Source organism: Haplochromis burtoni, unplaced genomic scaffold, assembly GCF_018398535.1.
Source record: "Haplochromis burtoni strain Fernald_Lab_line unplaced genomic scaffold, NCSU_Asbu1 Contig_199, whole genome shotgun sequence".
NCBI classification, from domain to species: Eukaryota; Metazoa; Chordata; class Actinopteri; order Cichliformes; family Cichlidae; genus Haplochromis; species Haplochromis burtoni.
In genome coordinates, this window is record NW_024582560.1 from 960,874 (window position 1) to 984,714 (window position 23,841).

The 23,841-nt window shown below is 42.2% G+C and overlaps 1 protein-coding gene across 2 annotated transcripts; it reads left to right on the top strand.

Moving 5' to 3' along the window:
* The first annotated feature begins 588 nt into the window (after window positions 1–588).
* dnm3b (dynamin 3b) lies at window positions 589–23,099 on the top strand. Of its 2 annotated transcripts, none has more exons than XM_014337915.2 (21): window positions 589–921; window positions 1,467–1,793; window positions 3,410–3,483; window positions 3,728–3,877; window positions 4,860–5,063; window positions 7,181–7,279; window positions 7,508–7,668; window positions 8,049–8,191; window positions 8,338–8,473; window positions 9,104–9,171; window positions 9,815–9,953; window positions 10,102–10,188; window positions 11,330–11,400; window positions 11,593–11,647; window positions 13,220–13,333; window positions 17,180–17,289; window positions 18,720–18,834; window positions 19,435–19,599; window positions 19,761–19,996; window positions 20,098–20,271; window positions 21,402–23,099. In XM_014337915.2, exons 2-21 carry the CDS (start codon window positions 1,633–1,635, stop codon window positions 21,442–21,444), a joined length of 2,505 nt encoding a protein of 834 aa, XP_014193401.1. In that variant the 5' UTR covers window positions 589–921; window positions 1,467–1,632; the 3' UTR covers window positions 21,445–23,099. The 2 variants fall into 2 exon arrangements, with proteins under 2 accessions (XP_014193401.1, XP_005935694.1); XM_005935632.3 differs by having other exon boundaries at window positions 1,628–1,793.
* The last annotated feature ends 742 nt before the right edge of the window (window positions 23,100–23,841 follow it).

The window sequence follows — 23,841 nt, forward strand, 5'->3', positions numbered from 1 at the left end:
TGAAGGCTCCACTGTGGCCTCCATTTATGAGCCAGCACTTTACTCTTTAACCTCTCGGCTCAGGGCTCTTGAAAGCAAACCAGTTTTCTCCTTAAAGACTATTTCTGATGACAGCAGATGTCACCCGGCGCTACCAGGCACAGATGCCGTCCTGCTTGAGGTTAAGGCAGGATGGCACCGTCCTTTCCGCATGACCGCTTCCACCAGTCAGGAGGCCAGGCCTCACACGTCTGTGCCTGCTCAAGAGCAAACCCCATACGCTCTTTACATCACCGAGCGTGGTTTGAGTGCCATACAGGATCATATTCTATCGCGCATAAAAGCAAGATGTCATAAAACGACCGTGCCACGTCTGAAAGCGGTAGAAATTTACGACAGCTGCTTTCGGCTGCTACTGCGGGGATCTGCAGGAGCGCATTCACCTCTTCTGTTGCAGCGATGCGCAGCCGTGCCGCATGAGTCACAGCGGCAGAAACGGCACGGATGTAAACAGGGGGCGGGCTCAGGTAGGCCTAACCTGTACTCGCCCAGCCAATAGGGAGCCGCGTTTCTCTGCCTCGGCTTCAATCTCGAGATTTCTATTGGTCCTCCGAAGCGTCGATAGCCTCTGACAGCTTCGCAATTACACCGCGGAAAAAAAGAGGAGCGAGAGAGCGAGGGGAAAATGATTAATCTGTCAAAGGCAAATTTGGGATCGGGATGAGAGCTCTGACATCCAGCCGAGCGTAACGCCAGCCCCCGCAGGCGAGCACCATTAATGCACAGGAGTTTCACGCTAAGCCGATGCACCGCCATAGCAGGTGGTGCTTGTATAATCATCCGAGGGTCTTGTGTCACTCGTCTCTGCTGCCTGATCTGCGCCTCGTTTCAGCACTGGACAGCGACCGGGCACTGAAAACACCGAGGGAATCCTGAGGCGGGGTAAATGTCACAGCCGCACAATAGTTTACCACAATCTTGGCATCAATCCCGTGCTGCATATTTTTTTTATAATTTTTTTCTACTGGTAGCTGTTTTCTATTGCGATATCACCGTATGCGTGTGTGTCCTCTCGCCGCGAAGGATGCTTTGTTGTGCCGTTTGTTAAAGCGTGATTCGTGTTTGATTTGTCAAGCCTCCCGGAGCACGGGACTGCGCACGGTGGCGATATGGAGCTCACCGAATGCCCTTGAAAGTGTAGCCTTCATGTGTGTGTGTGTGTCGCTGTGATTGTGTGTTTTTGTGTCAAAGGGAAATAGAAATAGAGAGAAATAGTGGGGGGAAGAGAAAAGGAGAGAGGGGAGGGGGGCTGTGGTGGTTGGAAGCAACTGCGCAATTGTCTCAATTGTCTGTCCCTATCTGTTCACATCTCCTCTCTGCGCCTCTCTCTCTCTCTCTCTCTCTCGCTCTTTCCCCCGCTGTATGTTTCCTTCTTGGCCTCTCTCTTGTCCGCTCTCTCTCTCTCTGTCTCTCCGCTGCTTCCACAGTCGGTCCGACCCTCGCTTGGCTCGGGGCAATGCGCGCCTAGATGACTTCACTACATCAACAAGCACCGCGGTAGTCCTGGACTAATATAGCAGAGCCACATCTTTTCCCCCTCATCTCTCCTCCTCCTCCTTCTCTCTCTCTCAATTCCTTCCGTCTAAAGGCACCATGGGAAACCGTGGCATGGAGGAGCTGATCCCGCTGGTCAACAAGCTGCAGGATGCCTTCAGCTCCATCGGCCAGGCCTGCAACCTAGACCTGCCGCAGATCGCAGTGGTCGGAGGCCAGAGTGCAGGAAAGAGCTCTGTGCTGGAGAACTTTGTAGGCAGGTAAAATTGACAAACAGAAATAGGATAATCCCTTCTCACTTTAACCTTGAGGATGACATAAGAGATTGGCCCCATAGAGTTCAGACCATCTTTCCCCTGCTTTAAGTCACAGTTGAAGCACCTTAAGGCGAGCAGATTCAGTCACTTTCTGTGCTGCTGTTTTATTTTCTCTTTTTTTTGGTACCACATATCCATATCTTGTGACCGCCAACAGGGGATGGAGGCTTTATTTGGGTTACAGCAGCACCTTTGGGGATTTTGGCCCAATCAGCACCAGCTGCAGGAGGCCACCTCACAACCCTAAAAATAATAACCGCTGCTTTTCCGTGAACCATGTACTGATGGCGTTATGTTCGGATGTTGTGTAAAATGCAGATTGCTGCATGTAACCTTTATAAAAGCACCATCCTACTGTTCATGCAGAGGTGTCAGCTCCCACTTCTCCAAACACATGAATATTCATAATTTTTTCACCCTTGATTTATATATCTGGGTTGTTGTTGTTTTTTCCAACTCCATAAGCAGCAAGCAGTGAATCTGAAAATGAGAAATACATCCAGGCTCCACAATGACATTTTTTCCTGCTGTCCAGTAGCTACTAGTGTGTTATCTGCTACAAGAATCTCACTATTCTCAGACAATAATGTGTTGCCATGGTTTCTTTATAACCATGCATTTTAAAGAGATTGGGGACCTTTTAATTGACAGCTAATTATAGCGTCCCTCAGTTGTCTATTAATAGAGAGACGTACTAATCGTATATTCTCTAAATTTGATGAGAACTTTGCTTTTTAAATCGATTAGGGATCCCTTCATGTGTCCGTTTTAAGGGGAGAAGTCAGTCGTTATCTGCTGCACCCATTCTGGCCACTCTTTTAAAGCCTGCCTGTCAGTGTTTATGGAGGTGCACAACTAAAATGCCATTAGCTTGAATGTCTTTGTAACCACATATTGCATGTTCTTACAAGCACGCAGTTCCAGATGGATGCATTGATTTAGTTCTGTTTCAGCCCTCATTTAGAGTCGTGATGCTGAGTAACGGTCCATCTGTCCAGCACTGGCTCTGCACAGCGCTGAATGGACAAGTAGTGGGCTTTTAAAAAAAGGAAAAACAACTCACCCACTTTAGGGACTTCTGAGGGTCAATATGTGTTAATAAGGTTCTTGAAACAGACCTTAAAGCATAAGAGGCAGGCTGATAGGTGTGTGGCATGCCTGCATGTGCAAGTCACTATTTTAAAATGGGAGAGCTCGCCGTCAGCGATGCAGCTCTCTATTCTGACCTGTTGTTTATCGGGTCAGGTTGTTCTTTACTGTTAGAGTTATTGTGTTGCAGTAGCAGCAGCTGAAAGCCACAGGACATGTTTTAAAATGGCCCCTTTTCCCCCACTTGTTTTGAAATGGCCTACAGCAGACTACACGAATGACACTGAAAGCTTTATGCTAGCTGTCATGCCATCGTAACTGGTGTAATTATAAGAAATTTGCCTTCCAAGGCTTCAAAAGTAGAAGCTGTAAATAACATTATCATTATGCTATCTATAGCCTTTCTTGGAAAGAGGTTTACATTTGCTGCGGTTTGATGTAATGAGTTTTGATTGGCTGTCTGTCCTCAGGGACTTTCTGCCCCGTGGATCTGGCATTGTCACCCGCAGGCCCCTGGTTCTGCAGCTTATCAACTCTTCTGCAGGTGGGTGCACACAGCCACACACCCACACTTGCTAGCATGCAAACACACATGCTCTTACACACAAACACACATACAAAACACACAAATGCAGCCTCCTCCTCTTTCCTTTTAAAATGGTACTGCTTTTTTTCCCCTCTCTCTCTGGCTTTTATTCCCTCCCGCTCTGGCATTATTTTCCACTCAGACACATGCAGCACAGCCATTACTAATCTCTGTTATATGCTCTCCATTTTCATCCTCTCAGAATGGGCTGAATTCCTCCACTGCAAAGGGAAAAAGTTCACAGACTTCGACGAGGTTCGCCAGGAGATCGAGGGAGAGACGGACCGTGTCACGGGGGCCAACAAAGGCATATCTCCCGTCCCCATCAACCTGCGGGTTTACTCCCCTAATGGTGCGAAAGGAATAACTCACCTTTTTCCTCTTTTTACTGCCAAGTGCCAGTATGCAGTAACACTTTTGAATCAAACTAGAACGTGACAAGCTGTGAGTCATCATACTCTCGCTCCTCGTTTGAACAGTTGGCAGATAGACTCTTTAAAAACTGGGTCATTAGAAACAAAGAAGATAGTTTTACTTGTGAAGTTATTGTGCTGGATATGAATGAGTTTTGATGATGTGAAAGGCAGGCAGGCAACCAGATCATTTAAAGGCTCTGTGTTGATATGGTTGCATAGCATATTCCGTTGTGCTGCCCTCAGATTGTTTGTGCTATTAAGAAGAGGCATTTTTTTATAGCCATATAAGTCTCAGAATTAAAGGGATATGAAATAATAGACTAGCCAATTCAGCTTCCCACCTTCTGTGACCTTCTGTCAAACTGATAATATGGATTGTCTTTCATTTTAAAAGCTAATAGCATCATCTACCTGCCTTGAAATGCTGAGAGATGGCTGGCTTACCGACTAAGACTTTTATTTCATAGCACTTTATTTACCTGTTTAGTCGTCAATGGAAGTTGTTCTCCCACTGTATCTGCTTCACAGAACTTTATTGCTGCAAAAATGACTACTTGTATTATTATAAAGCTTTAACCACAGATGATACACTTTAAAAAAAGCTAATTTTAAGCTGGAAATGTGAAACAGGTGATAACTTATGAGGTAAAACTAGCTTGCAGTTAGTAAAAGCGTGCATAGCTGTGTATTTACTCATTTACCCTTTAGCTGTTTGATCTAATTTGCTGATTTAAATTATGGTATCTCAGAGCCGCCTACATATTTATGCACTGTTGAACAGTTGAACAGACTGAGAAATCTAGCCAAATGCTCTAGTTATCAACCACCATAGTTAAATGAATGTTGGACTAGCTGCACATCACAGAAATGTCAAACCAGTATGGCCAGTTCTTACATTGCAATCCTCTGATTGTGCAGTATTGAACCTGACTCTCATCGACCTTCCGGGGATCACTAAGGTGCCAGTCGGAGACCAGCCTGCGGACATCGAGCAACAGATCAGGGATATGATCATGCAGTTCATCACCAGAGAGAGCTGCTTGATCCTGGCCGTCACTCCGGCCAACACTGACCTGGCCAACTCTGATGCCCTGAAACTGGCGAAGGATGTGGACCCCCAGGGTAAGGCAAGGATGCTGGGGTAAGCACCAGATATTGGGAATAAAAGAGGCTGTAGCAAGGATGTAGAATGAGAAACTGAAGGAAATGAAGTCAGTACACAGTGGCTTTGTGGTTACTGGGCCAGCCTCAGTAAGACTTTCAATCTCTGTCAGCTGCAGGGTGGGTGCTCAGTGTCTGACCTTGTGCTTTGACTGCTCTGAATGTGGAAGCAGAATTTCCCTGTAGGGAATGATCAAGTGTCACATTTTTATTAGAAACGAGGGTCTGAGAGAAGAGGAGAGTGGAGATGAGGAATGCACAAATCAAATGATAAACAAGGAAAGGGAAAGAAAACAAATGTCTTAACTTGTGTGGAAATAAAGATAGGCAGATAAGTTGGGGGTAAGAAAAAGCTGCATGAGATGAATAGAAATGATAAGAAAAGAGAAAAGAATCCACCTAACTGAACAGTTTGACCTTCAGACAGGAGATGAAAATACACAAGTGGACAAGAGGGTGAAATAGCTAAAAAGAGGACTTGAACAAAATAACCTTGTGTGAAAGACGAATTATATCAGACAAGAAAAGTGAGGTGAAGGAATACAGGAGGTAAGCAGAAACAGAGAAAGGATGCTTTAGAATAGAGAAAAGAAGAACAAAGCGTGGAAAAAGGGAAGCAATAAAATACAGCAAGAGCTGGATGCAAAGCTGGATTAAGGCCCAGACCTTCATGAGCCCCAAATGGGAACATTTAGTATAATGGACAACAAACAATAAATGTGTAGTTAATTATAAAAGGAAGCAGATGTGTAATATAAGCTTTTTTGCTCAGTGTGAGGATTGTATAATTTTACACTGTAATAAATACAAAAAACAAAATACTCACCAGAGTGGATTTTAAATCAAACAATCTGTGTGTAATTGAAGTGCAAGCTGTGAGCATTAATCTGGTGAGTTTGAAAAAAAAAATATGGCATTCACTGTTTAGTAATTACACCCATTTTTATACAAAGTTTCCCATTTTCAGAGGTTCAAAGGTTTCTTGGTTGACCGACAGCAGTTTCATGGCCATATGAAGTCTGTTCTGTTGTTGTTAGGTAAAATCTTTTGTATTTTATAGCTTTTCACTGACATTTTAAATATGGGGCCCAAAGAAATGTGAGTGCAAGTGAGGAAGGCCATCATTTTGCCTGAAAAACCTGAGAGATATCATAAACCGTTAATATTATCAAGGTTTACAATCTAGAAACACGTTAATTAATGGAAATACATGGTGCAAACCACGAGTTACACTCAAGAAGACCAGATTAGCCAGAAAACAGATCTGGAAAAAAGTTCTTTGGGCAGATGAGAGCAAGATTGCTTTGCACCAGAAAGATGAGAGGAGACAAACAGGAGAAGGAGAGCTCATGATCTGAAGGATACCACGTTATCTGTCAGACATGGTGATGGTAGCGTTATGACATGGACATGTATGGCTGTGGAACTGGGTCACTAGTGTTTATCGATCATGTGACTGCTGATAGAAGCAGCAGGATGACGTGTGAGGAGTGCTGTCGCTGCAAAACTGATCAGACAGTGGTTCACAGTGCAAATGGATAATGAGCCAAGCATACTGCAAAAGCAATTCAAAGACTTCTCAAGGAAAAGGAATATTCTTCAATGGCAAAATCTGATCCCATCCCAATAGAGCATGCGTTTCCGCTACTGAAGACAAAACTGAAGGCAGAGAGACCCACAAAATAAAGCCTAGATGGGCATCTTAAGGGGGTAAACATAGCATATGTTGACGTTTATGGGTTCTAGACTTCAGGCAGTCACTAAATGCGAAGGAGTTTCTTTCAAGTATAGAAAACAGTTCTTATATTTAAAATAATACAAGTATTTTATCAGAAATGGCTGGAATTCCTAAACGGTTAAAGCAAAATTTTTGTTAAACCCCTTGAATTAAAGTTGAAAGTCTGCACTTCAGTCGCATCCATACTGTTTGATTTAAAAGCAGGCAAAACTGCAAAAAATTTAATTCTAATCTAATTCTGTGCTTAAAAAGAGTAACCCAAAACCTTTAAAAGAAACTAGTGTTTCCTAATGACTATCACTTCCTTTCCCATTGTACGTCTTTTTGATGCCCTTTCCAGGTCTGAGGACTATTGGAGTGATCACCAAATTGGATTTGATGGATGAGGGCACAGATGCCCGTGATGTCCTGGAGAACAAATTGCTTCCACTTCGAAGAGGTGTGCGTTTGTTTTATTGCGATGTAGCCAGCTTCTATTTGGCTCTTGCCATGTCTCTTCTCCTACAGTTCCTCCGCTCTGAAAACTTCAATCTGTGTTCTTGTTCTCAGAATCAAATGTCTGTCCAGGTTTTACCTGCTTTCACATCTATTCTCTCATTATTTTGCTCGTGTAGTTGCTACTAAGATTCTCGTTTTTTTTTTTATATTCGTCTTTGTTCGCTCCCAGGGTACATCGGAGTGGTGAATCGCAGTCAGAAGGATATTGATGGAAGGAAGGACATTAAGGCAGCTTTAGAAGCCGAGAGGAAGTTTTTTTTGTCCCACCCAGCATACAGGCACATGGCTGAGAAAATGGGCACTCCACGCCTGCAGAAAATGCTCAACCAGGTGATCACAGGTTCCCCACCAATGCTTCTCCACCATACACTTTACATAATTAATAAGAGGGCGGCCTACTTTTTTTTTTATTGTTGGCTTCCATTATACAGCACATCAGTGTGGGTGATATAAGACTGTAAGTAGATGGAAAACACACTCACGCTTTCTAGCTCAGCTCCTAATAATTTATCATTTACTGGAGGAAACATTTCACATTTTCATTCTGCAGTGTAACTGAATGAGTTTTTGGCTAAATCTTCCTTGATTACAGTAAAATAAACAGTCCTGACTGTAATTATTCTGTATTGCAAAAAATGGCAAATATGTAAGAATTATCAATGAAACCATGATTTTAATGCGTTTCACATGGTGGCTTTGTGTCTCTAAAGCAACTTACCAACCACATCCGGGACACCCTGCCAGCTTTCCGCAGCAAGCTGCAGTCCCAGCTGTTGGCTCTGGATAAAGAGGCAGAGGAATACCGGGGATACCGACCCGATGACCCGTCTCGCAAAACCAAGCAGCTGCTGCAGTCAGTACCCCATTTTTCCCACGGACAAAGCATTCAGATTCGATTTTGCTGGCAGAAAATGTGTTTGCTGCAGAAATCCTACCATATATTGAATATGATGAATCATCGTTGATTTATTTTGAGGTTTTCCATTTTTCATGTTACAGGATGGTGCAGCAGTTCTCTGTGGACTTTGAGAAGAGAATTGAGGGTTCAGGGGACCAGGTGGACACAGTGGAGTTGTCTGGTGGAGCAAAAATCAACCGCATCTTTCATGAGCGTTTCCCCTTTGAGTTGGTCAAGGTGATATACTGAAGTTAAAATGAAATGCAATCACTGGGGTCACATTTAACACAGTCTCACAGCCAGGATTTTAAAATGACACAGATAGATGAAAGCTTTAAAACAACATTATATGGCAGTTGTTTGATTAAATAGGATGGTGTATCTTTTTTTTTTTTTTTTAGCCCCAATCCTCCCTGTGCATTTTCAGATGAGGGCATGTCATAAGTTGTAGCTTTGGCCTATTTGTACATATTAGTACCTAATGACATAAAACTCCACCTTCTGTTGTTTCGTGAATCTGGAACAGCAGAAACAGTGACACCCCTCGTTTTTTTTCTTTCTCATTTTAACCAAATGTAAGTTTTGAAGGATGTATATGACTAAAGTACATCATTTCTTCCTTTGTTTTCCTCCTCTGCTTCCTCCCTATTCTTCATGCACACTGTAATTCCATCCTTTATTCTCTATTGTGATTTTCTTTTGAATGATCCTCAAATAGCCTCACCATTAGGGATGTTTCTTCACACTCCGAGTGCAGAATGTTCTTTCTCTTTAATCTTTCAGCATGAAGAGCTCTTGCAGTCTTCCCGCTGTCCCATCCATTACATTTGTTCAGTTCTTTCATTTCTTCCTCTCTGTTCTCCGCAGATGGAGTGTGATGAGAAGGAGATGCGTCGCGAGATCAGTTATGCCATCAAGAACATCCACGGTATCAGGTAGGGTTTTGTCTATCAGCCGAGAATATGATATTGCCTAAACTAGTCTTTGTTCCAACAATCCCTTGTACAGGCCCACATCAACTTGCCAAAAGTAGTTCATGCCAGTTTTTCAAGCTCAAGCATCCAGTTCCTCAAAAATTTTGAGCCTGTGCTCTGCTACTGCTCACAGCTTTCTGGCTGTGGCCACAGATATTCATTCTGGTATGGTGAGAAATTACCAGCATTGAACTTGGTTTGTGAAAAGGCCTGAAAGTATAAAGTTTGTATGAGTATTTATGAACTGGGGTGGAGCAGGCATTTTCTTTTATTATGTTCAGTTCTGACTATGTGTGTTTCTATATTGATTCACAGTGGTTAGCCACTGGAACCAAAAAAAAAAATGCCACCCAAGCAAGAGAAAATGTGACATTTAAGACACCACCACATTTTGAGCCTGAATTCCTTCCAAAAACAAAAACAGGTCTGCAGTGACTCACGTCAGTAGAAGATGGTGATCTATTTATTTTCAGAACCACATGTGAAGGCTGTGGTTACATCTAGCTGAATCAAAACACAAATCAAAAGCAGGAATATATGTGGAACCAAAACATGTGTTACTAATGTTCATCATCTCTTTTCTTGCACTCTTCGTGGGATTCAGGACTGGACTTTTCACCCCAGACATGGCATTTGAAGCCATCGTGAAGAAGCAGGTCATAAAGCTGAAGGAGCCTTGTGTCAAGTGTGTGGACATGGTCATCCAGGAGCTGATTAACACCGTACGCCAGTGTTCTAACAAGGTAGCGCTTCTGCTCATTGGCTTTGTTGTACTGGAACAATATTACCAGACTGATGTTTCGGGTTTTCATCTAAAGTTTTTCATTATTTATGATATTATTTCACATTCATTATGTAGAAGGAGTCATAAGCTGTTTACTATGTTTTCAGCTGGAATGCTTCCCCATGCTGCGTGAGGAAACTGAGAGAATTGTCACGTCTCACATCCGAGACAGAGAGAGTCGGGCCAAGGATCAGGTTTGTTTTGTTACTGTTTAGTAACAACTCAAAGGCAACAAACAAAACAAATATAAAAAAATAGCAAAGATTATCTCACAATTTTTCCAAAACTTGTCATTTGTGTACAAATGGCACACTTTGGCTTTATGTTCTTGATAGCGCCAAGCTAGCTGTTTCTCTGTTTATATTCTTCATGCTAACATAGGCTAACCCGGCTACTGCTCAAGCTAGCGAGCATCAACGAGTCTTTTGAGGCACTTTAGTCCAAATATTTGACAATAATATGACAGATTATTAAGTGTTGCTTCACATGCTCTGGTTTTTAGTGAGTAAATTTTTAGCTGTCACTATATTAGTACACTATAATACTATGAGATTACTTAGCACTAATTAGCAAGTAGCTGTGTCTCTGTTGTGTCAACACAACCTACACCTTAGCACTCCATCTTTTCCCCCGAACATGGTCTTTTCCTGAGAAGAAAGAAACCAACATGGACAAATATTAAAATTTGACACTGCTAAACAAACAGAATAAAAGATGGGTGTAAGCTACCATTATCTCACTGCTTCTTTCTGAAGTTTTTGAGAGCTTCTACTGTCAACATCTTCAAAATAATTTAATGTAATATACAAAATAGATAAATAAAATAAATCAAATCTTTGCAAAATAATAGATATGACAATTTGACCTGTGAAACTGCATGTTCATAGGCTAATAACACATGATTGACACATTGTTAAGTCAATGACAGTGCAGTTTCATACAGATAATCTAATACTTTGAAACACAATGATAAAGATTCAATTTTGTTTTATTCAACATGAACCAAAATGAGTGACTGAGATCACAAACTGAACAGGTCAGTGTTTACATCAAAAAGCTGTTTCCCTATAGATTTCTATAGGATTGGAAGTTACTTGCAACCAGTGCAGGTTTAAGGCACTTCAGCATTGACTTCATTTTTCCAACCCAGAAGTCACATTTGTGTGTCATACTGTCTATGATTCATAACAGGGTTTCACAAACCAGTTGACACACTGGATATATGTCCATTTTTTTAAAGTACAGAAAAAAGTGAGGTCTTAATGCTGCTTGTCCAACTAAAGAAAGTCAATGCGAATATTTTACCCAAATTCACACATTGATTTTCATTTCCAGGTTCTGCTGTTGATTGACATCCAGCTCTCTTACATCAACACTAACCACGAAGACTTCATTGGATTTGCTAAGTAAAGAGTCAATCCCCCAACTTAGCTCTACTATGATGCATTCTTTAATACTGCTCATGTCAGGCTAGTAAAAACAAATGCTTAGAAACTCCTCTTTTACCCCATCATGTTTGTCACCTTCTATTTTCTCTGTGTTTGCCTCTCATCTCCGCATCGCCCTTCCATCTCTGTTTTGTTGCTTCTGGGCGGCAGCGCGCAGCAGAGGAGCAGTCAGACTAATAAGAGCCAGAGTTCAGCAGGCAATCAGGTGAGCATTTGTCACGTCTCGTGTGTCAAACAGTGGAGGTCGAGGGAGTACTGCACACCCACACAGCGGCAAGATGGCTACTGCAAAGAAAATACAAAGAGCTGAAATGAAAGAGATCTTGTGCAAAGCACTCTCTTTCATTTGAGTAAATCTTATGCATTGCACAAACATTATGTTATATGCATTTTACCTTTGCATTGTTTTTTTAGATTATGTTATTACTTATTTCTCCCTTTCGTCATGCATGTTGTATTATGTTTTAATTGGGCACCAACTTTGAACAGTGTGTTTTATTTTGATCTTTTTATTTCTTTATTTTTATTTGCTTCCAGTAGCCTTAGTGAAAGAATCTCTTGGGTTCTGTTACTTTTTGCCACCATCATCACTGGTGTTGTTGTTGTTGAGACATTTCCCTTTGTTTGAACCCCTCCTGTGTCATCAAGGTGCCACTTTGCATTTCATCCCCATCCCTTAGTGAGAATCTCAGCTGCCCTCTTAGCTGGGTGTCTGTTGGTGAGTATCGCTCATTGTGGGTTATGGTTTGCAATGTAATTTGTGCCTGCAGTAACAACTCAGCCCATTGTGTGGTGCTCTCCAGCACTGCTACATAAAAGAAAACATTTTCCCCTCATTTTCCACTCTGACAGGTAAAGAATGCTAATTGGCTGTGTACACTTCTGTTGGCCAGAGGCTCAACAGAGGGTCAACTTTAAAACAAGTTGCATTAGAAAATTTGCCTTTTTTTTTTAGTGCCACATGGTGTCTAAAACCCCCACATCCCTTCCTGTTGTAGGCCTCCTCTCCTCCTGCATCAGGCCTGATCGTAAGAGTTTTCTTTAATAAATGTGTGCTTTCTAACACCGCCTACACCCACCAAGGCCCACAGACTACAGGGGGTTACCAGCTAAACATGTAATAGTGAAAATGTGCTTTTGGCATGGCTGTTAAAGTAAATCTCTAAGATAAGATAAGAAGCGTAAAAAAAAGATTTCTTTTTGGTGTCCTGGGATGCTTTCAGCTACAAAGCAGCTCTCTCATTTGGGCCTAAGACACAAAGGCTTTGTAATGATTCGGGTAACCTCCTTTGTGAGTCTTAGGCGGTGTAAGACTGACAGTAATCTAACCTAATAATCACTTGGCACTGTGCCCTCTGGCCTGTTTATGTAGGGCTTGTAGGGTTAATACACCACAGGAGACACACACACACACTCTGTGTGCTTGAAGCACTAAACACGGCGGTCACTTAACCAGCTAACACGGGCCTCTGCTTGTGGCATTGTGAGCACAGTGAATGAGATTGCACTGACACACAGTCACACGCTCGGCTCTGCCGTGAGTCACAAAGACACACCTAACCTGACCTTCACACGCATTTCATCGCAAGTCATGCTTTGGGTGATTTGCACTAATTTGCGGTGTCCGTCTTGAAAGGCGGAGGAGTCGTTGATCATTAGGACTGTGTCGTTCTCTTTCTTTTATGTGTAGTTTATGTTTTTATTTACTTTTTTGGGGGCAGGGTTTGTCCGTAGATGTCTTCCTGACTTTCTGACCTCACCTCCTTCCACCTCACAGGTCATCCGCAAAGGCTGGCTGACTATTAACAATATCAGCATCATGAAGGGAGGAGCCAAGGAGTACTGGTTTGTCCTGACTGCTGAGAGTCTCTCCTGGTTCAAGGATGACGAGGTAGGTTTAAAGCGGCTATGATCAGTATTTTTATACAATGTTATTTCTGTGGCTCAAATGTGCTGTGTGAGGCGTTGGCTGTTATGATGAGGAGGCCAGGATTTAAGTGTTTGGATTCAGTATCCACGCTTGTCTCCTTATAGTTAATTAGACTTTTTGACTTTGAATTTTTTGTTTCTTCCTGAAAATACTGATATTATGTCACACGTTTACTATACTGGGATAAAAATAACTAAAACTTAAAGACGCTATGCTGAAAGGAAGGAGCATTCAACTTTCTACATGGATACATGACTCAAATCACTGGTCAAAAAGAATTTTATTTATTTATTTATTTCAGTTATCCTTGAAAATATCAAGTACAGACCAACCAGCAGCAGCATACTGGTCTTGTAGCTGAGCACACCATCTGCACCACAAGCCTGCATGAACAGGATGAAGCATTCGGTCCATCCTCCTGGCTTAATCTTGGTGGGCTGATGTCTATCTGCCTGTCTGTGCCTGCTGTACAGGTTGGAGGATATTCTGCACAGCAAGTGTAGATAGGCAGACACACTGCAACTCCCTCAGCCAGTCGGTGTGGTCTCTGCTTGTTTATTGGGCCTCGTTTAGTCTCTTGCTGTGGTACGGCTCCAAAAAGGGGAATGCACAGAGACAATAGCCTTCTCTGCAGACTTCATTACAACATATGTGCTTCCAATTGGGCGTTCTTTCGACTTATCCCCAGACCAGTCGACTGCTTTTTGTGCATTTTTCAGGCATTGCTGAGCGGCAGATCATCACGGTGATAGAGCAGTTTACTGTATGAGTCACCATTGCGAGGAGTTTTGGCCACATTTCTGTCATTCACTCAGTCTTTCCGTTCATCTTGTGTTTTGTCTCGAATCCCCCCTCAACCCCCCTCATATCTCTCTTTCTTCTCTCCCCACCTCTTTCCTTTGGGAGTTTAGGCATTTGCTTCTTCTTCTTCTTTTGCAAATTTGGAACAGGACCAAATCCCAACCAAATGTTCAATCGCAGACACCCAAAATATATGAAAGCACACTCAGCCCTGAGACCAGCACATGGGGCCGCGCAGCGCCGAGTCCAAAGATTGTCATTTGAGACGTCAGTGTGGTGGTGCAGGAAATTATAGACTCCGCTGGCTTCGCCTTGTATATTTCTGTTTTACACTCTGTGAACTTTCTATAGTCCCAATGCACGTGCACATGCGTGGATGCACATAGACACATCTGCACACTCACCCACTCTCTCCCTCTCTCTCTCTCTCCCTCTTAATGTGGCTGCCAGTTACTTTGGAACTGCTCGCATTCTTGGCAGGAAAATTATAAGTTTGTAATCCAAACATGAGCCTCCAGTGTTTGCGGTGAAGAGAAGCCCCTCAACTCAATATCAGTGCCCTGCTCAACACCCCCCCCCCCTCCCCCCTTCCCGCAATTCGACCGACCTTCAACATCCTTACCAATCACTTCATGACAGTCATTTCCTTTAATCCTTCATATGTGTAATGCTTAAATGTGTCACAGTGTGCAAAAGAGCTCCAGCACAAGATCTCAACTTAATAGACGGAACAATCGCTCTTAGCTGACGCCATATTTATGAGTATAGTTCTCTTTTGTTTTATTTGCGTTATCGCACTTTTCCTATCAGCCTTTAGCCTTTAGCGTTCGACACCTTAGAAGTCTACTATAGCTCCTTTGTCCTGTGCCTCACAGTTTTCCAGTCCCATTCTGACCACCCACTGAAATAACTTCCCTGGAGGTGTCTGACTGTATTTTCAAACTCCACTTGATTGATTGGCCCTTCGTTCCTTTGGCTTGTGTTTGATGCTTTGCAGCCACATTCGCTCCTCCTCCTCCCCAATCCCCCCACCCCCACTTCCACAGGACCACATCTTCATCAGAGGCACCAGGCTAGCAGCCTGCAAATTTACTCATTCATGCCATAAATTATGCGAGCTTGTGGGTTAAAGCTTCTGATTGGACTGATTCTTTTTTTTCTTCTTCTTCTTTTTTTTACACCCTGGTTTTTCAAAGCTGCACTTAGTGTTGGTGATGTTTGGTGATATATGTTTATTCCCCAAAAGAACCGAAAGGAAAGTGGTGAGCGTTAGAGGGCGCTTTGGACAAAATACAGATGGATACGGAACAAATACAGACTGCAAAAAGATTCAAAATAGTGAAGAGTGAGGAAGAGGCAAAAGATGCAATAAAAACAAACCCACCCCACACACACACACATGTCAAAGACCTGATATAGAAACAGAGAGAGCGAAAGGGACACAGAAAGACAGACTGACAGAAGAGGGTCCATGCCCAGTCTAACCAATGTGCAGACTACTGTACACCAGTATGACAATGAACAGGTAGTCTGAACACTGGGTGGACGGAGCCGGAATTAGAGCCAGGCCTTGTGCGCTGGTTTTCCTGCTTCCCCAGATGCTTGCGGCTCCGTCGTCCGTGCCCTCCCTTCGCCTCCTCTCCATTTTGGCAGCAAAGGATCCAGCGTGTCGAAAACTTTTCAAAAAAGCGCGATTCTGTCTCATCCGCATTCGTCTCTTTCCCCCCTTTTGGTTTTTGGGTTGCATCTCTCACTTATTTGTTTTGGTGGGCGTTTAAGCTCGGGGTCCCCTCGCGGTCCGTTTTGGTCACGCCGGCCATGAGGAGTATCCAGCCTTGACGTGGCATATTCGCTCAGACGACCGGGACAGACTGGCTACACGTTCAGGGAGGGGATATTACAAAAAAGAGGGAAAGAGAGAGACGGAGGGTGGGGGGGAGGCAGAGGTGGGGGGAGTGAGTGAGTGAGTGAGAAAGGGAGAGGAAGAGGGAGGAGACCTGTGTGACCATATATGGGTTGTAGTGACCCCTTGGGGAATAGAACACAGAAGGGTCTGCAGAGTTTTCCTGCGTCTTCTTCTCCCGTCCTTATCTCCTTTAATTCTTACCTGCAAGCATCTAGCACCACGTTCCAGACCATCGCGCCAGATGTGGACTTTGTTCTGCAAATCTTTTGTAAATCCACTTCAGCACTTCTTCTTCTCGGTCTTTCCTCCTCCCTCCTTCAGCCGCCATCTCTTTAACTTCTCCCTCCTTCCCTGCTTCCCTGTGTGCTGCTAAGCACTACCAGATGTTGAGTTTTAACGCCAGGCTGTCATTTAATCTCTCCTGCTCCCTCTCTCTCTCCCTCATTCAAAAAAAAGAAAAAAGAAGAAGAAAAATCAGGCAGGAAGTGGGCCTCTCTGGAATGGGAAGGAAAAATATTGAAAAAATATTGAGGGGGAGGGATAGAAGGAAAAAAAAGACAGTTAAGAAAGATGAAGGCTGGGATGAAAAAAATAAAAGATCTGTCACAGCTCCTGCCAGAACCTGTGTGTCATCCACATCAACACCACTGCTTGAGTGGTGTGTTATCTGGACCTCCTGTGCGATTATATCAGCGTTTTCTCCTTCTTAACCACGACCAGAGTTTCCCCGCCCGACAGCTACCAGCTCTCCACCAGCAAAACGCACCGTGAAGAACGACTGTGTCTTGACCCACACTGTAATGACTTCCACATGTGCTCTCCTTCTCCCTTTTTCTTTCTGTTTCTCCCTTCCCACCTACTCACCCCACTGCCCCCCCACCCTCTTACCTCCCACTCTCATTTCTCCCCCATTCCTCCTCCCTCCTGTCCCTCCTCTTACTCTTTAAGCTCTTTTTCCTCTCTTACAAAAAAACAAAAAAATGGATGTCACCTTTTCTCTTACCTATGTCACATAATGCTGTTCTTTGCATGACAGATGAAAATGTTTCGGTTAAAAAAAAGTGATTGCGGTACGTACCTTCTGCTTTCCTGGTCCGCAGGAGAAAGAGAAGAAGTACATGCTGCCCCTGGACAACCTGAAGGTGCGCGACGTGGAGAAGAGTTTTATGTCCAGCAAGCACATATTCTGCATCTTTAACACGGAGTCAAGGTCAGCTGAGAGACCTTCAAATATCTGCTTTTTTATTAACCTTTGTAATAGTCGGATTTATAGATGCCTAGAGGAACCAAGACTTATTAGAGCACACGCATGGAGAAGACGGAGGCCTGTGTGTTGAAGCAGAGGCTGAAATGTTTGGGATTATGTTTCTTATAGTGGAGTGTAAATACAGTTTAAGACAAGCTACAAAGATTTAGGTTCGATTCTTCTCAGTTTTTGAAGTTTGACAGTTACATTTGATGTGCATTTGGTGCTACGACACAATATCTTTTAGACAGCGCATGTTATAGAAAATTGCCGCAACAAACTGAGGTCCTTGAAGGTCTTGATGTTGCAGTAGTGAGCTGATGTACGTGCAGAGTGCCAAAACACCATCTAGCAAATAAGCATATACATATGTTGATTTGTACATATTTAAAAAGAGGCTTGGATGTGTCATTTGATTCTGTTCATCAACTGAGCACCACTAACTCTAATCAGAGGCATTCTCAAAGGAATAGATATGAAGAATGTAAAAAATAAAGAAACTGCAACACTGGCAGGCCTAATGCTGCAGAAAGAATTGTTACTTTGATCGTCACAAGCATGGAGAACAAAATAAATAAGTAAAATAAAGAGATTAACATATTTAAGTTACTGCTCAGTGTGTGCTCTCTGCCGCTGTTTATTTTTAACATGATAGCCTCACATTAGAGGTTTGAAACTTTAAACTGCACATTCTTAAATATTAAAGGTGACTCTGTGAGTTCGACTCAGACTCTGTTTCATAGCCTAAAAGGAGAAATGTAAATGACTTTAGTTTGTGTCCAGTTAAAGGTGAAGGGAAATTACTTTTATTGATCGAATAATTTTTGCGAGAGATTGCCTTCACATGTACCTGATCAGTTTTCTAAGTTTTGTTCTTGTTAACTTAAAAAATTAGACATTTTTTGCATCGTCATCTGAATTTGATTATGTGCAAATACAGTGACAATGCATAGGGGTGTCAAACAGAAGGCATGAGGGCCAGAATCGGTCTGCCAAATATTCTCATCTGGCCCACTGGACTGCTTTGGCAGATGGGTAGAAGGCATGAATTTTAGACTTTTAACTATAATTTTTATTGGTTTTACAGCTTTTCCAACTGATAAAGACGTCATTCATGACCATTCATATTGCATCAAAGTAAATAAGTAATAGACAAAGCATTAAATGCATTAAATTAAAGTTCCTCTCCCTTTTACTGTGTGCTATAGAAATATATGATTTTTACAGTGGGTTCAACTTGGCCTTCTGTTTGATACTGTATCAGAAGCAGATTTCAAATTGAGAAATCCAGATTATTTGCTTAATTAAATACACTCTTCTACTTTTTTACATGGGATAGTACAGATTATGAGCTTTGTTCTCGCTTTGTCTCACACATGCTCTCCTGTCCTCAGGAATGTGTATAAGGACAATCGCACCCTGGAGTTGGCCTGCGACTCTCAGGATGATGTGGACAGCTGGAAATCGTCTCTCCTGCGTGCTGGGGTCTATCCTGAGAAGACAATTACGGTTGGAAAAACTTCCATTAATTTAGCTCCTTTTATTTAGTTTTTATGTAGAGCCAGTTGCTGAGAGCATGAGGCTTAAGGCAGGTCAGGTTTAAGGTTAGAGTTAATCAAAACATATTTAAAGAAAACTTGAAGTGAACAAAAAGTGATGCAGTTGCAGCAACGAAAAAAAATCCAGTAACCCAAATGAGGCAAATACAGAAAGCCAGCAGGAAAAGACACAAGACGGGGAGACAAGACTATGATCAAATATCACATGGATTATTTGCACAGATAAGGCACAGGTGAACTAAATCAAAAAAAAATAATGAGGGCAGGGTGAAGAACAAAGATGTGAAAGGTCACAGAAATCCACATAAGCAACTAACCTTTACAATAAAATGGGAAGGTTACAACTACATACAGGGCAACATGGGAAAAGGAAAACACTCGTGTACACATAACATAGGGTGACTTTTGATCCCACATACTATGCTTTAAAGTAAAAAACAAATCCAATATAAAATATACAGAACAAAGCAAAATTATAGAAAATCTGAAGTTAACATGCAAATGTACATTTGCCAGCATGGATCTAAATGCTGCCTTTCTACATCTGCAGGTTGAGAGTGAGACGACCACCAGCACAGACAACTTCTCCATGGACCCTCAGCTTGAGCGTAAAGTGGAAACCATCCGTAACCTGGTGGACTCTTATATGGCTATAGTCAACAAGTGCATCAGGGACCTCATGCCCAAGACCATCATGCATCTCATGATCAACAATGTAAAAATAAATACTTAAATGTCTTCATTAAATAGGAAACAAAGACAAATTTTCTTTGGTTGTTACTGTATTAAAACAGCAGAAGGACTGTGCTTTTTCTTCATTTTCTTCATTTTCACAATTATGATTTTCCGTCTTCCACTACCTCTTTCTGCCACTAGGTGAAAGACTTCATCAACGCAGAGCTGTTGGCCCAGCTGTACTCTGCCGGTGACCAGAATGCCCTAATGGATGAGTCCCAGGAGCAGGCCCAGAGGAGAGACGAGGTACTGAGAACCCACCAGGCCTTGAAGGAGGCGCTGGCTATCATCGGTGATATCTCCACTTCTACCATTACTGTCCCACTGCCTCCACCTGTTGACACCTCCTGGGTGGGAGGATCTACTGGTGGTCGCAGGTAAAGTAAAATTACAGTACACATGGAGACTGTGGCCATTTGAAATAAAGGCATTTGGTGGTATGACGATATTCTGTTACCGCATATCTTGCCTTGTCCAGGTCTCCTCCTCCCAGCCCCACTGCTCCAAGGAGGATGTCTTCAGGCCAACGTCCAGCTCCCAGAGGGGCCCCGCCACCACCAAACCGCCCAGGACCCCTGGGGCCCTTCAATAACAGTGCTGATAGCCCTCAGGCTCCCAGCCGCCCAAATCGGGCCCCTCCTAGCATCCCAAGGTGAGTACAGTCCTCGCTTCCAGTTCTCTTTTCTTTGTATTAAGTACTCTATTCATTTACTGACTGAATAAAATATGGAATCACCTAGAAATGATCAAATTTGAGAAAAGTAAATCTAGAAACAGGTCTTTATGTGTTCTTTATGAGTTATGAGTTTTATATTTTTCAGCAGCAATCTGCTCTCCCGGGGCTTCTGTAGTAGTCAACTAACAATAGTTGAGCAGTGACCTGAAGTAAATGCCGTTTAATATTAATACAGATTCTTCTGTAAGTCACATGGTATACCTAAAAGTTCAAAAATACACAGATTTTGAAATAAAATGCAATATGAAACTAATTCTCAGGAGAAGGAGGTTTGAGCAAATGTGCATTAGCTTTATGGCAAACACCATGTGGAACGTCCCTCACACTGATCTCACTGGTATTTCTGTATTTTACTGTGAATATGTTAAATGCACTGGTTTCATATCTACTTGTGCGCTCAAAGCAGTTTATACAATATGGCTCATTCATTCATTGACACCCACTCCAACAAGCCCTTTTTTCAATGCTAAAGGGCTTTCTAGCTAACATTCACACACTTGACACAAAGCTACCACCATCCCCATTTACACTAACTCAGCACAAGGCAGGAAACAGCTAGTACGTAAAGGTTACACAGTTAGCCAGTATAATGTAACACATTATATCTGCTCATATCTGTACAAAAACCCCCAAACTTATGCCAGATATTCTGACTGAGCCAACCAGGCTAGCTTATGCTAGGCTAAGCTAACTTACTGCTAGTAGTAGCTTAATATTTAGCTTACAGAAATGAGCACAGTATAATTCAGACTTGTATTTCCCAAAATGACAAACTGCTTCAATAAATAATCTCTACATTCCTCAGATTTTATATTTATTTGGCTTTAGTGTGGAAGACAAAGTTTTTACTTTTTCTTGTTAATTTCCTATTTACATATCTTATTCACGATGTAAAGAAATATCTTTTAAATTTGTGTGAACACTAAAGGTTACTCTCTTATCTCGTCTTCCCTTCTCTTCTTTTTTCTTCTCATCTTTTCTAAAATCACCTTATATTCCTGCTCTACGGCACCTCACACCACATAATTACCTATACTTTCCCTAAGTCGGCGGCCCCCTCCATCTCCTACAAGACAAGTCCCTCCATAATCATATAAAGGGATTCCCCATATCCTTATCTCCTTCCCTTATCCATTTCATCCCCCCACTCTTAGCCATGGCTCTGCTGTCCTGGTCTCTTCTTAGTGCTGACACTGAAGTCTTTGACCCCCTTTGACCCTCGATTTCCTGCCAGGTGACGATGTCCATATATTTATGTACAATATGGTACTTGTCTTGTGGTGTATGTGTACGTGTGCTTGTTGCTCGCCTGTGGTCCAGGTTTGCTTAGCAGGTCCACTACCCAGTATCGGTCCCTGGAACCTCTCCCCCGTCCACAAACCCTTTGCCAAGTCAACCACCGCCCCCACTTTGCTGCTTCTACATGAAAATACGCTCAGCAGTCGTACTGCCCTACTCATTCCAAAATGCAGCATGGCACATAAGCTGCTTTTATTGCATGGGAGTGTATGTGTGTAGAGTGCGTGCGTGTATGCGTGTTTTGTGCGTATGTATATGGGGGAGGGACTAATTTGCCTATATGTAGGCTGAGTTTGATTTAGTATTGTATTAATTTATTGTATAATGCCCCCTCCCCTCCTAAGTGTTAAATATCAGCTTGATGTTCTCTTAGGAACAGAAGTTGTAACTTAGTATATGTGTGAATATGCATTTTCGTGTGCGGATAACTATGTGTATGTGCGTGTGTATGAGCGTGCGGGAACACGTGAGCATGTGCCGTCTGTCTGCACGTTTGTTGGCGTTTCAGTTTCTATTTGTTTTCATGGTCAAAGCTGTTAATGATGAATCAAAAAACCCTCCGGGGTCAATTTTAATGTTGGACTTTTGTGAGTTGTTCCTGTGTTGTAGTAGCAGCCATACACACATAGCAAGGCTGAGGAGCACCTTCAGTATTCTCTCTATATAGAAAACAGCCTCAATACTGCATTTAACCTCGTCATAGGTGTCCACCTGTGCTGTAACAATGGTCAAATTGTGACCCTTGCAGCCTTAAGCTTCGATGCAGACGCTGACAGTAAGATGAAAAGAGAAAGAATACCTATTTTAACGTGGCAGAACACACGTTCATCCATTAACAAAGAAAGGACATGTTCTTACATGTTTCCATTTAGCCTTTTTCTCAGGTTCGAAACATGCGACTCCATGCATATCATGACTAGCATTCCTATTTTCAAACTCTTCTAGTCTCTTCCGTTTTACTCGCAATCACTTAAGCTGGCTGGTCAGCGTTTGTATCAGCGCTCAAGGTTGTATTGTCAACGTATAAGTGCTTCTCTGTCAGTTTGTTATTGTGTATGTGGGCCTAAACTGTGTTCTAATGTATATAAAGTAGGTAATGATAAGGAGATACTGTACCTGTGGACTATAAAGACCTCATCAAGGATCCTAGCGCTTTAATCGTTCTCTCTCGTGTCTCTACTCACTAAATGCTCTCTTCTCTCTAATTTAGACTGCCTTACCGGCATGAACTACAATTCTGTATTGCCAAAGCTAAATGTAGAAGGGGATAGGTAAAGGTAATTAAAAAAAGATAAATCTGCTGATGACCAACAGCAAAACGGTTCCATTTGTAGTGAAATTGCATTGTTTAGCAGAGGGCGTACTGTTAAATTGGGGAAATGCATCAGTTGTTATTTTCTGTGTCTCTGTATCTCTCCTCAATAAACTTCTCCCTCATAATGTCACACTTTGCCAGACTCTTTATTGTTTCATTCACAGGATTTTGGACTTGTATTTCTATGCAGGTTTAAAAATTTTATGTGATTATTGCTACAATTAGTATCTTATTATTACTTTAACTTCAAAAATATTTGATTCAAACTTTTTGGTTAGAAGATGACACTTTTAGTGAAAGAAGGACTTAAGAGAAGAGGTTCACTTGAAGAAACAGGATGAGCACACAACCGTAAAATGAACAGAAATGAAACTCCTGTTGTAAAGCTTTGTAAAATGTAAATAAAAGCACAAATTAATCACTTTCCAAAAGAGGAAAGGGACAAAAACACTGAAAAAGTTGTATAATGCTAATAAACACATGGTGGAACATCTCAAAAGTAATAAAGTCAATTACCAAATAATCTAGCAAGTTCACCATCTATGGTACATAATATCATTAAATGGTTCAGAAAAACGAATCTTTGTATGTGAAGAACAAGGATAAAACTTGTACTGAATGGCCACAAACTGTCCTGTTTGTTGACCAATAACTATTTATACATTTTGAAAATCTGATCTCAAGATACACTTATTTACTTCCAAAGCTAGCATCCATATTTCCATGGGATGGTGGACATGTGAACAATGTCGTGAACAATATGTGTATTTTTTAGAGCAACATGTAATCTCGACAAGCTATTTGGCACAGAAGGCCTTGCTTACATAAGCAAAGCAATGCCAAACCAAGTTCTGCAAGCATTAAATCTGCAT

What these genes read in the sequence shown, in the direction of transcription:
- dnm3b (XM_014337915.2), top strand. Translation starts at nt 1,633, where the DNA reads ATGGGAAACCGTGGCATGGAGGAGCTGATCCCGCTGGTCAACAAGCTG. An exon ending in AAGAACATCCACGGTATCAG is followed by an intron (nt 9,172 to 9,814) that starts GTAGGGTTTTGT and finishes CGTGGGATTCAG; the next exon opens with GACTGGACTTTTCACCCCAG. An exon ending in TGCATCTCATGATCAACAAT is followed by an intron (nt 19,600 to 19,760) that starts GTAAAAATAAAT and finishes TTCTGCCACTAG; the next exon opens with GTGAAAGACTTCATCAACGC.